General features: G+C 39.6%; 1 protein-coding gene across 2 annotated transcripts in view; it reads right to left on the reverse strand.

Annotated features, from left to right (window-relative positions):
• Cfap20dc (CFAP20 domain containing) overlaps positions 1 to 14,199 on the reverse strand; it is a 237,699-nt gene that overhangs the window by 132,858 nt on the left and 90,642 nt on the right. For both annotated transcript variants that reach the window (XM_055599102.1, XM_055599101.1), the window contains exon 6: positions 13,807 to 13,963. In XM_055599102.1, the coding sequence (XP_055455077.1) occupies positions 13,807 to 13,963 (157 nt within the window). The remainder of the gene's footprint in view (positions 1 to 13,806; positions 13,964 to 14,199) is intronic.

The raw sequence follows: 14,199 nt of genomic DNA on the forward strand, positions 1-14,199 counted from the left end.
ATATCTCATTCAACAGAGAAAAAATACACATTCTCCTCAGCAAATCTAGGAATTTCTCTGAAATTATTCACATTACAAGCCATAAAGAAAGCCTTAACACACACACACACACACACACACACACACGATTCCCCATATTTTATTACAGTAGACAAAAAATTAAAAAGCAATAGCTAGAGAAATTATATTAATATATGGCCACTGAAGAAACTAAGGAGAAGATTAAGAAATTAATAGACCCAAGGAAATGATGGAATAATAAGTGCAAGGATTGGGATGCAGTAAAGTCCTGTCCAAGAATAACATTTTCCAACTCTGGAGAAAAAAATCAGTGCCAGAATTTTTTTTCTCAAAATACTAAATGAGCTAAAGAACTGAACAGACAGACAGTCCTCAAAAGGGTAAATACAAGTGGCCAATAAATATTTGAAGATTTCAGCACTCAGCCACCAGGAAAATGAAATTAAAATAAAGTACAACAAACTTTGGCAAGGATGTAGCACAGGGAAACAATGCTCTAGAATGTCAACTGGGCAGTCTCTAGAGAAATCAGTATAGCACCGTCTCAAGAAACTAAAACCAGAACTTATATATACCGAGCTATATCACTCCTGGCTAATACACTCAAAGGTTGTAACTTCTACCAGATGCTTGCTGACTTATAGTTAGTGATGAACTGTTAACCATAGCTAAAAAATAGATAACTTAGATGAGCATCAACAGCTGAGTGAACCAGGTAAGACTGTGCATTATTCATGATGGAATTTTACTCAATGTAAAAACTGAAATCATGACAATTGCAGGAAAATGAAGGGAACTGTCAATCATTGATATGCAAAGAGAGCCAGACCCAGAAATACTAATGCTATGCTTCCTCTCCTGGAGAAGCTAGATTTAGATTTATAAGGAAGGAGGGGAGAGAAGAGCTCTTAAGGGAAGGAACTGGCAGGAAAGAGAAGATAATGGAGTACTTGGCTTTAAAGCAGAAGAAGGCCCACTGGAGGGGAAGGTAAGTCAGAGGGCTGGGAAGGGCAGTGGAGAAAGAGGGTGGGCATTAGCAATGTCTGAAGATATCATAATGAAACCAAGTATTTTGCATACTAGTTTTAAAAAATAAAAGTAATAAACCCAGAACTAAAACAAGCATGAGAATTTTGCTGCTTACTTTCAGGTGTTGGGAGGATTAAATCAGATAATACTTATACAGTGAAATCACAGTACTGTGCACTGAGCCCAGGCATGCTCTGGGAAGCCTTCATGTCCACTTTTAAAATAAATTTATCCTCTTTGTGTTTAATTACTTTTTAGGTTAGCTCACAAGTAATGGTTTTCATCATGAGCTCTTCATGGACATCATACTTCATTCTCATTTATTCTTCTTACTTTTCAATACCGGAAGTGTGGACGGAGAGAACTGGTTGCATACACTCCAACTGGGATTTCTTAGTGTACATTGGTTCAGTCATGAGATCAGTAAGCACAAAGACTGAAACACCACAGCCATCATTTAAGTTAAACGTTCTATCCAGAGATAATGAAAGCAAACAAACAGACTCACGGCACAGACTGCCGCTGGTGTGTCCTTCCAGCCTCCTGATGTTAGCACTCACCAGCAAATACTTCCATGGTGGGGTCACTTATTGTAGTTCAAATTGGACTATAACTTCATTCATATTTTATATGGGTATTTGAATTTTTAGCAATTTTTTTACTCATGTTCTTATTCTTTAGTATATTTCATTTTATTTATTTGTATGCTGTAAAAAAATTAATCCTCCCATTGTAGAAAGTAGAAATAGAAATCGGTGTTAATAATCTACAAACCAATTCTATGTATGCAATAAAAGCCTTAAAATGGCTATGGAACTTTATTTAGTAATTTTATTGTTTATTATTTTATTATTTCTCCATTTTTTTCTGTGTGTGTATGTGTGCACCCAACAAAGTCTCACTAGTGAAACTCTGGCTGGTGTGAAATTTACTGTGCAGAACAGGCAGGCTTCAAACTTGAGGATCAGCCTGCCTCTGTCTCCTAAATGTTGGGATATAAGACAAGCATAACCCTGTCTGGTTTTCTTTGTAATTTTAATCTGTCTCTATTAGAAACTTGAACTCGCCCCTGTGGATGCAGCCTTGCCAGGCCATGGAGGAAGAGGATCCAGGTAGTCCTGAGGAGACTTAACAAGTTATGTACAGATGGCAATAGTGGAGAACTCCCCCTTTCAGTGGACTAGGGTAAGGAGATGAGGGGAAGAGGGAAAGAGGGTGGGATTGAGAGATTTGAGGGAGGAGGCTTCCATCGGGATATATAATGAATAAATTGTGAAGAAAAAAATAAAAAAATAAAACTAAAATATTAAAAACTGGTAATCTATATAAACAAGTTTATAGTTATTGAAAAATAAACAACTTAAATTTCTAGTACTTGAGGCATATTGAACAAAGTACAGTGTTTCCTATCCTTTGATAGAAAAAGATAAAACGCTAACAACAGCAAAACAAAACAAAAAACTGTTGGAGGGCGCTGCTGTCTGAGGGTGCAGGCCAACAAGCCTGGATCCCTTTCTGAGCTCAGAGCTAGATGGAGGGCTCCTTCCCCACCAGCCTGGCCTCCTACTCCTGCCAGACCTCTTCTGGAGAGTGTCTTGAGGCTTAGAGGCCTCTAATCACACCTGGAACATGACCTTTGACACAGTTCCCCGGCTGCATGGCCCGGCAGTCCATGGGATAATTAGGTACTGCATTGCCTTTCATATGACAGCGCAGTGCTGCCAAATGCAAATAAAGCATTACTCCCATTACAAGCCCCAGCCAATACTGTACACCGACCCTGGGAGCCCTCCACTCGCTCCCCGAGAACTACAGGGCCTTTGTTCACCCTGAATCAAGTTGAGGAGTCTTCTTGAAGCTGGTTCCAGGGAGATATTCTGTCATGATCATGGGCCTTCTAAACTGCCCCCACAGCTGTCACTCCTTCTCCCTTTGTCTTTGGGGACCAGTGGCCAACAACCCCCACAAAACAAACAAACAAAGGAAACACCACACAAGAAAATGTATTTTTTGAAGATGACGATGCTGTGGGAAAGAATCAAAGAGAAATCAGATGAAAGCAACAAAGAAAGCTCTCTGTGACAAAAAACAAACATACAAAATGTACATAATAGCAAATGACTCAAAGGAAATAAATATGTAAAATGTTTATGTGGTTAGCTTAGGCAACATTTAATTTTATTTTTCTCTTCTATAAATATCAATATAATATTTTTATTACTATTCATTATTTTTTGACTGTTTTAGAATTTACTGACAATATTTGTGTGTGTTGACTATTAGCAAGAAAAATTTAGCTCAAACTTTCCTTCTGAATGTGTAAAGTCTTCACAATGATAGAGGCAGATGAGCCACTGCATTTACATAAAGGTCCCAATCCTGAGGGGGAAATGAATGATTTAATTTAAACATTCAGTACTCATCGGCAATACCATGTTTTCCATGAGTCTAAACACTAGATTTACAAGTTTTGGAGTTTTCAGCTTTTTATTTTTAATCTACTTTTTTATTTGTCACTGGCATTTAAGCTGTGTGTGGTAGTACACCTGGGAACGGCAGTATACCCTGTAATCTTGGAAGGTTGATGCAGAAGAGCAGCCTGGATGACTCAATGAGCTGTCTCATACCCAAAGGTTAAACAAAAGACAATCAGTAAGAAGTAATTCAATAAATGAACTAATAAAACAGAACACATTTGGGAAAAAATAACAAAACTAACTCAGATACATATGTAATGCAATGTACTTTGAATTCCTTCATGTTTCTATACCAATATCTTTGCTGTTATGATTCCATGTTGAGAAACAGAACTGTGAAGATCAGAACCTAAAGGAAAATTTGTACACTGACTCCTATAAAGAGAAATCATGAGCTCTGTAGTAAAGAGTTTGTATGAAAAGAATAGGATACAATCCCCAAATGGCCCACATAAAGCTGGAGTTTACAACTAGCAAGGGACAGTCAGAAATCTCAAAGGATACAATTTCTGTAAGCCTTCTTTATTTGTTATGTTGAGATGTGGTTTACGATGTAGCCCAGGCTGGCTCTGGACAAGCATGAAAATGCCAGACAATAGTAACACAACTCCATACTCATCCTACATTCTTTGATGGCAGACAAACTATGACAAAACTCCAGTCTGAATCCTGAAGGAACATGGGTAACATCAAAGGCTGATTTATCTGCTCTGCTTTCTCTAAGGAGTCTTAAAACTTATATTATTCTCTGAGAGAAATTACAAGTAGCATCATACAACAACAAAAATGACTGATTACTTAAAAATGAAGATTAATCATTGTATAGCTAAGATGTTACAAGTTCTTCAAAAGCTAAAGGTTTGGCTCCCAGGGTGGCAGTAATTAGAAATGGCAAAGCCTCTGAGAGGTGGGGCTGAGTGAGAGGTCCTCAGGTTATTGAAAGCATGTCCCAGAGAGAATTATGGGAATGTTGTCTTTCTTCTCTTTTGCTTCTCAGCAATGGATAGAAGCTTTCCTACATGCTTCTATAATAAGTTACTATAGATCCAGAGCAACAAAACAAATTAGCCATGGGGTAAAACCTACCAAACAGTGAGTCAAAACAAATTTTTTCCTTTCTAAGTTGGTCACCTCCGGCATTTCGTGATAGTGATGGAAAGGTGACCAACACAAAGCACTATGCTAACTTAGAAAATCTGGCTCATAACATTGCTCTCAGCCTTCATGGAACATTAGCATGTAATGTGGCATTAGTCTCAATACAACAAAACCAGAAAGGCTCTTAATGACATTTAGTATTTGGGGCAGCTCAGTGTTCTATAGGTCAAAGTGGAAATTAACTTACCTCCTCAGCACTTACATTCTACTCAGTTCCCTCATTCAGGCCAATCACTAAGTTATTTTATTTTATTTTTTTTAATTTTAACATTTCTAGCTTAATTTAAAAATTAGGATTAATTCTGAAAAAAACAGCATAGGGCTTACATAAAAGCAAACAGTTCTAAGTTAGGAATCTAAAGAGAGCATGACTTGTTTGAACCCCTGTGCTTACTCCATTCAGGTTCTATTTTGAGTATACTTGTGAAGTAAAGCCTTTATTACAGGCACCCAGTCTCTGTTGCCTTAGAATCTAGTGGTAGGCCAGAGCAGCCTTCTGGAAACTCATACCTAGCAGAGGACATGACAAATATTGTGATGAATAAGTAAAGTTAAATAGTGATTAATATATGAGTATATAAAAAGCATGCCTGAGTACTCAGCAACAAATATATGTTTTCTATTGACAGTGGGCAAGCAGGTACAGGCATGACAAAAAAAGCTCAGAGGTCTAGATACAATAATTACCAGTGGGTGACTTCAATGGCTGACTTTCTTCTTTAGCTGGGTTATCCAAAGTAAAACTCAACAATGAACCTTCATACTTCAACTAGACCACAGGTGAAACGGACGTAATAGAAATCTACAGACTATTCATCCCAATAGATAGAGAGGGCACATTTTCAGCAGTCCATATAACCTCTAAAACTATTTTCAGCACAGACCACAAAGGAAGTCTTCAAAAATCTCAAGAAACCACCCAAATACTTGAAGACTGAGTAATACACTCTTAAGTGATTTACAGTCACTGAAGGAAGCTGGAGGAGAATAAACATTTTTAGAAGTAATTGAAAATGGAAGGACAACTGAGCAGAACCTTGAGGTAGAACTAAGGCACATTCTAAGAAGGAAGTTTATAGCATGAATGCCTATGTTAGAGAACTGGGAAATCTAAAAGAGATATATACATGCCTAGACATATATGATGTACTATGGTTAAACCAACAAGATACAGATGAACAGATCCTTAGCAAGCAACACGACTGAAACAGTAGTAAAAAGTATCCCCACAAAGAAAAAGCCCATTACTGGATGAAGTCACTGATGAAGTTAAGGATGGACTTAGCGCTGCTTATACAGCATTCTAGGAGCTAGCTCAGACTGTCCTCTGCTTTCCCTTGGCCTGAATACAGTCATGCACAATGAGTTGGATCTGGGAATTAGGCTTCAAAGACCATGGAGATTACCAGACCACTGGGAGCAGACTGTGGTTTCTATCTAAATCTCTCATCTAGTTTTATCCATCATGCAAGACTTCCTGGGAAGCTAATTTTAGTGTCGGGGGCTAGATACTGAAGAAACTATCTAGGCCTAAGGCTCTTCATGTCCAGGATACTTGTCATCACTGAAGCACAGGAACGCTAACATCCCCCTGTCTGTCTTAGGATTTTATTGCTGTGAAGAGACACCATGACCATGGCAGCTCTTATAAATGCAAATTTATTTGGGACTGGTTTACAGTTCAGAGGTTTAGTACATCATCATCATGATGTTGAGAAGCATGGCTGCACACTGACAGACATGTTGCTGGAGAGGTAGCTGAGAGTTCTACATCTGGATCTGGATGCAGACAACAGGAAGAGTCAGAGCCACTAGGCCTGGCTTGAGCTCCTGAAACCTGAGAGCCCACCTGCAGTGACACACTTCCTCCAAAAAGGGCACAGTGATTTCATCAAGGCTATACATCCTAATCCTTGCAAGTAATGCCACTCCCTATGAGCCTTTGGGGGCCATTTCATTCAAAACACCACATGGTCCTTCATTCTTCTCCTGGTACCTATACATCCCAGGAGCTAACAGGACAGATTTGATATGAACTCTGGGAAGATTTACTTTAGGATACCAGTTTTCAACCTGTGGGTCACGACCCCTGTGGGGATTGAAGGACCCTTTCACAGGGGTCACAAAGCAGACATCCTACATATCAGATATTTATATTAAAATTTGTAACAGCAGTAAAACTATAGTTATATAGCAACAAAATAATTTAATGGTTGGTGGTCACCACAACACAAGGAACTGTGTTAAAGGGTCCCAGCATTAGGAAGGTTGCGGACCACTGATGTAGGTGGTAAGAGTAGAAGAGAAAGACTAGCCTTGGTTAAGAAGTGAGTGTGAGAGACAGTCCCTGTTCCTATTACAATGGAACTGATTGGCCTGCTCTTTAATTTCCTCCCCCTGAGGGGGAAGCAGCATTACCAGGCCACAGAAGAAGACACTGCAGCCTCTCCTGATGAGACCTAATTGACTAGGATCAGAAGGAAGGAAAAGAAGTCCTCCCCTATCAATGGACTTGGGGAGGGGCATGCAGGCAGAGGGTGGAGGAAGGGAGAGATTGGGATGGGAGGAGGGAGGGAACCACAGGGGGAGGGGATACAAAGTGAGTAAAGTGTAATTAATAAAGAGAAATAAAAAAATAAAAAAAAGAAGTGAGTGTGACAGGACACTTCATTCAGCATACACTACAGAAGAGTCTTGGTTTCCTTGGTTACTGTTATTCATGCCTAGCTTCCACAGAGGGGCAAAGACTATGAAGCAGAGATACTCTTGAAGCATTTTTACTCCTCAGAAAGAAAGAACAATATAGAGAAGAATGAAGATCAAAATTGTGGTCATTCCTGACAGGAGACTCCTTCTGGAGTGTTCAGTCCTGGTGTCTCTGGGGTTTCCCCAGCTATTGTCCCTCTTGGATTGAATGGATTTAATCTTGTCCCTCTTGCCACACTTATGTTGAAACCCTAACTCTAGAACCTCCAAACATAGAGACAGAACCATTAAAAAGGTGATTAAGTTAAAATGTTATCACTATAGTTCTTAAAAGATGATGTGGCCTTATAAATAAGAAGAGAGAGTTAGAACACAGGGATGGGCACATAGGACAGAGAGAAGGTGACCTTCTATAAACCAAGGAGAAAGGCTCAGAACCTAACCCTACCAACACTTTGGACTTTTAGCCTTCAGAATTATGAGAAAACTTCTGTTGATAAAACTACTTGGTGTTTTTGCTTACTTTAGCCTGCCACAATTTGGGTATATTTTGATATGCATTACTCTAAGGGTTCAGGTCTAGTCATTCTGAAAGGTTGTAGAACCTTTACAAGATGGAATCTAGTGCAAGATAATTATGTCTGGAGACATGATGTCGGCCCTGTGAAGTTAGTTCTTACCAGAACTGGTTATTAACTAAGTGGAACCATCCCACATGCATGCCTCTTCTGCATGGGGCCAGTTGCCTTTCTGTTTATTCATCATGCTAGAGTCCATCCAACATTCCCTCTCCCAGGTTGGGCCAATTATTCATTGGACATTCCTTCAATCTTTGTTCCCTCTTTATCCTCACACTTCTTGTGGGCAGGGTAAATTTTGGATCAAAGGTTTTCTCTGTGGTTGTTGTTCCCCTCCTTCCACTAGTCCTGCCTGAGACCCACCCCATGGTAGAGAGCCAGCTCCTGACAGTATTAACAATGCTCTGCTATGCTCGCATACAGGATCCTAACTTGACTGTCCTCTGTGGCTCCAACCAGCAGCAGATCAAGACAGACGCTGGAACTTGCAGTCAAGCATGGGGCACAGTTCTGGGAGTGTTGGGGAAGTGTTGAGAAAAAGATGGAAGGATCTGGAAGGGACAGAAACCTCACAAGAAGACCAGAGCCAGTCCCATGGGGGCTTACAGAGACTAAGACATCAACTAATGAGCATGCATGGTCTGGATCTCAGGCCCCTGCATGTATGTGGCCATTGGGCAGCTTGGTGTTCATATGGGGCACCTGGTGAGTGAGTGTTGCCATTTCTAACTTAACCCTGGCAGGCTGCCTTGCCTGACCTCCGGGGATGAGGATATGTTCAGTCCTGGTGTGACTTGATGTGCTGAGGAGGGTTGATAAGGGGCAGGGGGGAGTGGCTCCCCTTTTATTGGGTGGAAAGGGAGAGAGGAAGGGGGAAGGAGGGGAAGGGGGAATTGGGAGGAGAGGAGTGAGGGGGGACCCTTAGAATATAAAGAAAATAAACTGAAATTTAAAAAAAGAGAAGAGCAAGAAAAAATAAATTAAGAAACTCACCAATGGATTAAGATATTAGAGTTATGAGACATGAATTTGAAAATGGCTTTGATTAATGTAATTGATAAGTTTGATAACAAGATGAAGAATTCTTTTAGAATAATGGAAGCTATATTTAAAAATCAAATTAAATTCTGAAATCAATACATATAGCTGAAGAATGAGCAATGTTTTGTCATTCAGCTACAGGCAAATGCTAAAAAAGTTTCATCAATGAGCTCAAATCATGAGAAGATAGCATTAGTCATAACAGCCTAAAAACAATAAATGAAGTTCAGGGCTGTTCAATAACATCATAGCATATTGTTGTGATAAGTAGCAGACCACAGAGACATACAACACGGACATGGAAAGATCCACAAGGAAAGTACATGAACCATGTGATCCCAGTTTTGTTGAGTTCAGAAACAGGTACAATTAATCTGACAGAAGCAAGAAGGGAGAAGGCCACATTCAGGTGAAGACAGCAGCATTTTCATGATATTTTTAATGCTCAAAGTTCTTGGAATGGTGGTTACAGAAATACAACAGTGTGTCCATATTTCTGTAACACCACAAAGGGCATATTGAGAATTTTGGCATGTTTCTATATGCATACAAAGTGTTGACAATATAATACCTATGCTTCAATAAAATAATTAAATAAAACATGCTTCAATATAATAATTATTGAGGTGAGGTAAGAACAAATTACTTTTACTTTATAGATGTATCTTTTATTAGCATTTTATTAAAATACCCCCAGCCATGAAATCAATCCTTCTTGTTAGTTTTGACTTGTGTTACGTGTCTGATGTACCTGAATTCTTGTTGGTTCAATTTCTGCAGAGAACCATCTGCCGTGTGGTCTAGCATTCACCCGACCACTGTGACCACTCCCTATCTTTAGTTGATTCCTTTGCCCGGAGAGGGTCACGAATACATAAATTCCCCTTGAGTCTCCGGCCACCTTCCGTGAGGCTCAAGGCTTCAGCTTTATGTGTGCTCCTAAGACACTCTTTCAGCTCAAAAAATACAGAGGCTCCTTTGGCCTGTTGTTTTCTCTTCTCCCACACCACAACCTGGTGAATTTATACTTTTACAAAATATTTCTGGATCATAATTTTGATGGGAACCTAAAGAAGGACCAGAGATTAAAACATATTTAATTAACTTGCAGTGTGTGATTCAGGTTTTTAAATATTTATATTAATCAGGTTGCGATTAAATTCACATAATATGATTTTCTGCACATGTACCATCTTGGTGGAAGGTTTTTGTTTTTTACAGTATCTTCAACGGTAGCCTATAAGTGATAGATATACAGGTGTGCTCATCTGCCTGTGATCTCTCTGGGGAGCTGTCAATATGCACTGCTATTTTATTACCAACTGAAATGTACAGGCACACTGCCCTGTGAATGACCCACATCCAGGTAGAACACAGCCTGAAGTCCACAGACAAACTTCTAAGAAATCACCTTTGACATCGTATGTGCAGCTCTGCTTCCAGCTCTAGAAGAATTGATTTTTAATAATAGAACCCCAGGTGAAACTAAAAGGAAAGCAAATTATTATTCTTTCGCTATTTTTGGTTGTTTTTAACAATTCTAACACGATTTTATGCTAGCACTTAAGTACGAGACAGCTAAGTAATCTTCAGATTATATTAATCCAATGAAGAACAACATAAATAGTCTAGTCCTTATACAAGGTGAGGAAAAACTCAACTTTCTTTCCATGCCTAACACATTAAATAGAAAATTATTATTGCTGTCAAATCACTACATGAAGTTCATGCTGAGTAAGAAGACAGTGTGAATGCTATGGAGCTCACTGCCATTTGCATATTAGTTCAGTGGCTTTCCCATACAATGAGTCCTGCTTTGCAAAACAAACATCTTACATGTGCTTTTACCAGCCACAGATCAGACAATCATGATAACATGCTTCACTCAATAGAGAGGAGCATGAAGAAGAACTATCTTTGGGGTAAGTGTGGCAGGAAAGTGGATAGGTGCTGCTGTAGTAAAAGTCTAGAAGCTGGAGTCCAGAACTGTGGTATGGCATGGGGAGGGAGTCTACACTGCTGTAGTAGCTATGTGGGGAGGGGTGCCATCTACAGCAACGCTGTGGTGGGAGCAAGCTGGACTTATTCACTGCTAGAGGATGCAAGCCTGCTTTTTTTGGATATCCTTGATATACCTAGTATATACTGGCTAATTTCCTCTAAAAATTCCTCTACTGAGATGGGAGGAAGCAGGATGCCATGATGGGTTAGTATAGAGAAGGAACCATGTGGACTGGAAGGATCCAATAATGGCATGGAAAGGCCCAGATGAAGAATACAAGCAAGTATTTATAAATTATGGATGCAAGGTAGCCCAGATAAGGATGGTTAAGGCAGACGGCATTGAATGGGGGCTGGGAGGCACATGGTAAGGTTATTGAGATAGCGTAGGTAAAAGTATCTGCCCAGCCCAAGGTAAATAAGGCAATTATAAAATCTTGAAAACAAATTCCTCTACCTTTTCAGTCACCTAAAGAGAATTCTGTTTGCAACTAAATCCCAACTCAGGTGAAAAGTACTATCATAAACAACAAAGAAACAAACATGAAACACAGACATGTTTTTGTTATATTAAACTATAGTAAAGTCATTTGATCCAGAACAAATCAATATGATTATGAGCAAAATTACTTTAGTAGAACAAATAGAACTACTAAAATGCACACATGCTACTGCAAAGGTGTGGAAAATTTTTAAAATACAGCAGAGATTTTCCAATTTCCTGAAATTAGATCAACATATGCCTGTCATCTGAATTTCACTGGTGTCTGCTACAATTTCTTACTTCTCATCTCTATTTTTATTGATTTGTATCTTTCTCTTTGAATATATTGTCTAAGGAATGTCAATTTGTTGAGCATTTTGTAGAGCCAAATCTTTGGTTCATTTGGATCTCTGTATTGTTCATTCTATTTCCTTTTCATTAAAATTGTCAGATTTGAATTATTTCTTTGCATTGATTTTGGGTTTGGCTTAATCCTGTTTCTCCAAGATCTTGATACGCACCATTAAAATGTGCATTTGAGGTTTTGTTAAGATAGGCATTTGTACTTACACACTCCCCTGAGAAACACTTCCATTATGCCCCACACACAATAACTTCAAACATTACCTTGGTAAAACCAAAATAAGGAAGGAAAAGATCTTTCCAAGATCTTTTAAAATGCCAAAGGTGGAAAGATCTCCCCAGGCTCATGGATCAGTATACTCAACATCGTAAAAATGGTTCCATCAGTGAAAGACAGCTACAGATTCCATGCAAACCCTATCAAAATTCAAATAATATTATATAGATACATATGGAATTCTCAAAGAACAGACAAACTAACATTAAAAAAAATCCAATGAAGCTGCCTCAGGGAGGCAGAGGCAGGCAGATCTCTGAGTTTGAGGCTAGCTGGTCTACAGAGAGAGTTCCCTACACAGAGAAACCCTGTCTCCGAAGAAAAAAGAAAGAAAAAAAAAGAAAAGAAAATAACGATATTTGTGATGTAGCTTCAGGAAGCAGCACAGATAAAAGGAGGTCTGTGGAGGAGGAAAGGTGCCTGGACTGTGTTCACTTGGCCCTCCCCCTCGCTGCTGCTGCTGCTGCTTCCTTTCCTGTGCTTGGAACCAGCATTTCCAGGCTCCTCACTGACTGAGGACCAGTGGCCCTGAGGAACCCTCCAGGTGTTCTTTTTCAGACTGGGACTGCTGAGATACCTACCACATGTGACTTGAGCAATTCCTGGATTGATGGCCACCTTGGACTATGCAACTCTAATGTATCAGTTGTCACAGAACTAGAAAAACATTTGTAAAGTTCACATGGACATACAAGGCACACTGAGTACCAAAGCACTCCTGAACAAAGGGAGCAACACTAGCGCTATCACAATGTCTGGTCGTAACTCCTGCCACACAGACATATTAACAGAGCCAGTATGGTGCTGGTACAAGTTATATATACAGAACAATGCAAGAGAAGAGAAGAGAGGATTCATAATTAGGGATCATACAATTTTAGCAAACTGTTTTTTGACAAAGATGCCCAAACTACAAAATAGAGAAAAGAGAACCTCTTCAAAAAACTTACAGAGAAACAGGATTATCCACACATGAAATAACAGAACGGGCCAAATGCTTACTATTTTAAACTGTTGAAAGTAAAAGTATCTTGAAATTAAAAACAAACAAACAGAGTGAAACTGGATCCCTGACCTCTATAAAAACTTAATAGAAAACTTCAATGTAATACTGAAAGCTGTTAGAGGAGAAAATTGGGAAAACAAAGCAAAGTACAGGCACCAGAAGGAATTTCCTAAAAAGGACCCAGTAGTCCAGGGAGCAAAGGGAAGTAGGATTACAAAAAATTTAAAAACTTAGGTACTGCAAAGCAAACAATGAGCTGAGGGAAGACACAGCCCATTGAACATGTAAGTATGTGACAGAGGATTAGTATCTAGAACATCAAAGGAAAACCCTACCCCAAATTCTAACAATTCATTTACTAAGTAAGCTGATGAAATTCTGGTTCTCAGCTGTCCGAGGAGGCCCCTACACAGAGCTCTGTCTCACCTCCTTCAGAGCGACCTTCACAGGGGACAGACACCACAGAAGCGCTGGCAAGATGTGTGGGAGGCACCCTGCAATACCACAGGTGGTAATACAGAAGAGCCCAGTCAATACGAAACTGTTCCCAATTTAAAGACCTTTAACGTTTGTAACTTAACTTTCATTCTAAATTAATATTTAAGTTACCTCTTACTTTACACCTCTCCTAAATAGGGGCCCACAGGCCTGAACAGGAAACATACCATCTTTATCGGCTGTTTCCTGAGGCTTTGATTTTAAAGTGAAGATCTTCCGTAGCTTACAGTTAGCGGAGACAATAATTCCATCCAGCGACTGGAAAACTGCTCCCTTGAATATCTCACTCGTGAAGGCGACCAGGTCAATGCACAGATTGCACCACTAAGATCAAGGAAAGTAGATGCAAGTTAGGACCCTCCGTGGCACGGAAGCAGAGACTAACAGGACGCAAAACCCTCCCGATGCTCCAGTGTACTCCTTTTGTTTTGACTTAAGTTTCCTTAAAAATGGCCTTGATTCTCCTCCACAAATCACCATGATCTGAACTAGACCTTGGTTACCTAAAGGTTGGACTCCCCAGAAAACAGTTATCTTGTCTGTGGGTACCATGCTGGTGG

This window comes from Psammomys obesus, unplaced genomic scaffold, assembly GCF_907164565.1.
Source record: "Psammomys obesus unplaced genomic scaffold, mPsaObe1.curated_primary_1811, whole genome shotgun sequence".
Taxonomy (NCBI): Eukaryota; Metazoa; Chordata; class Mammalia; order Rodentia; family Muridae; genus Psammomys; species Psammomys obesus.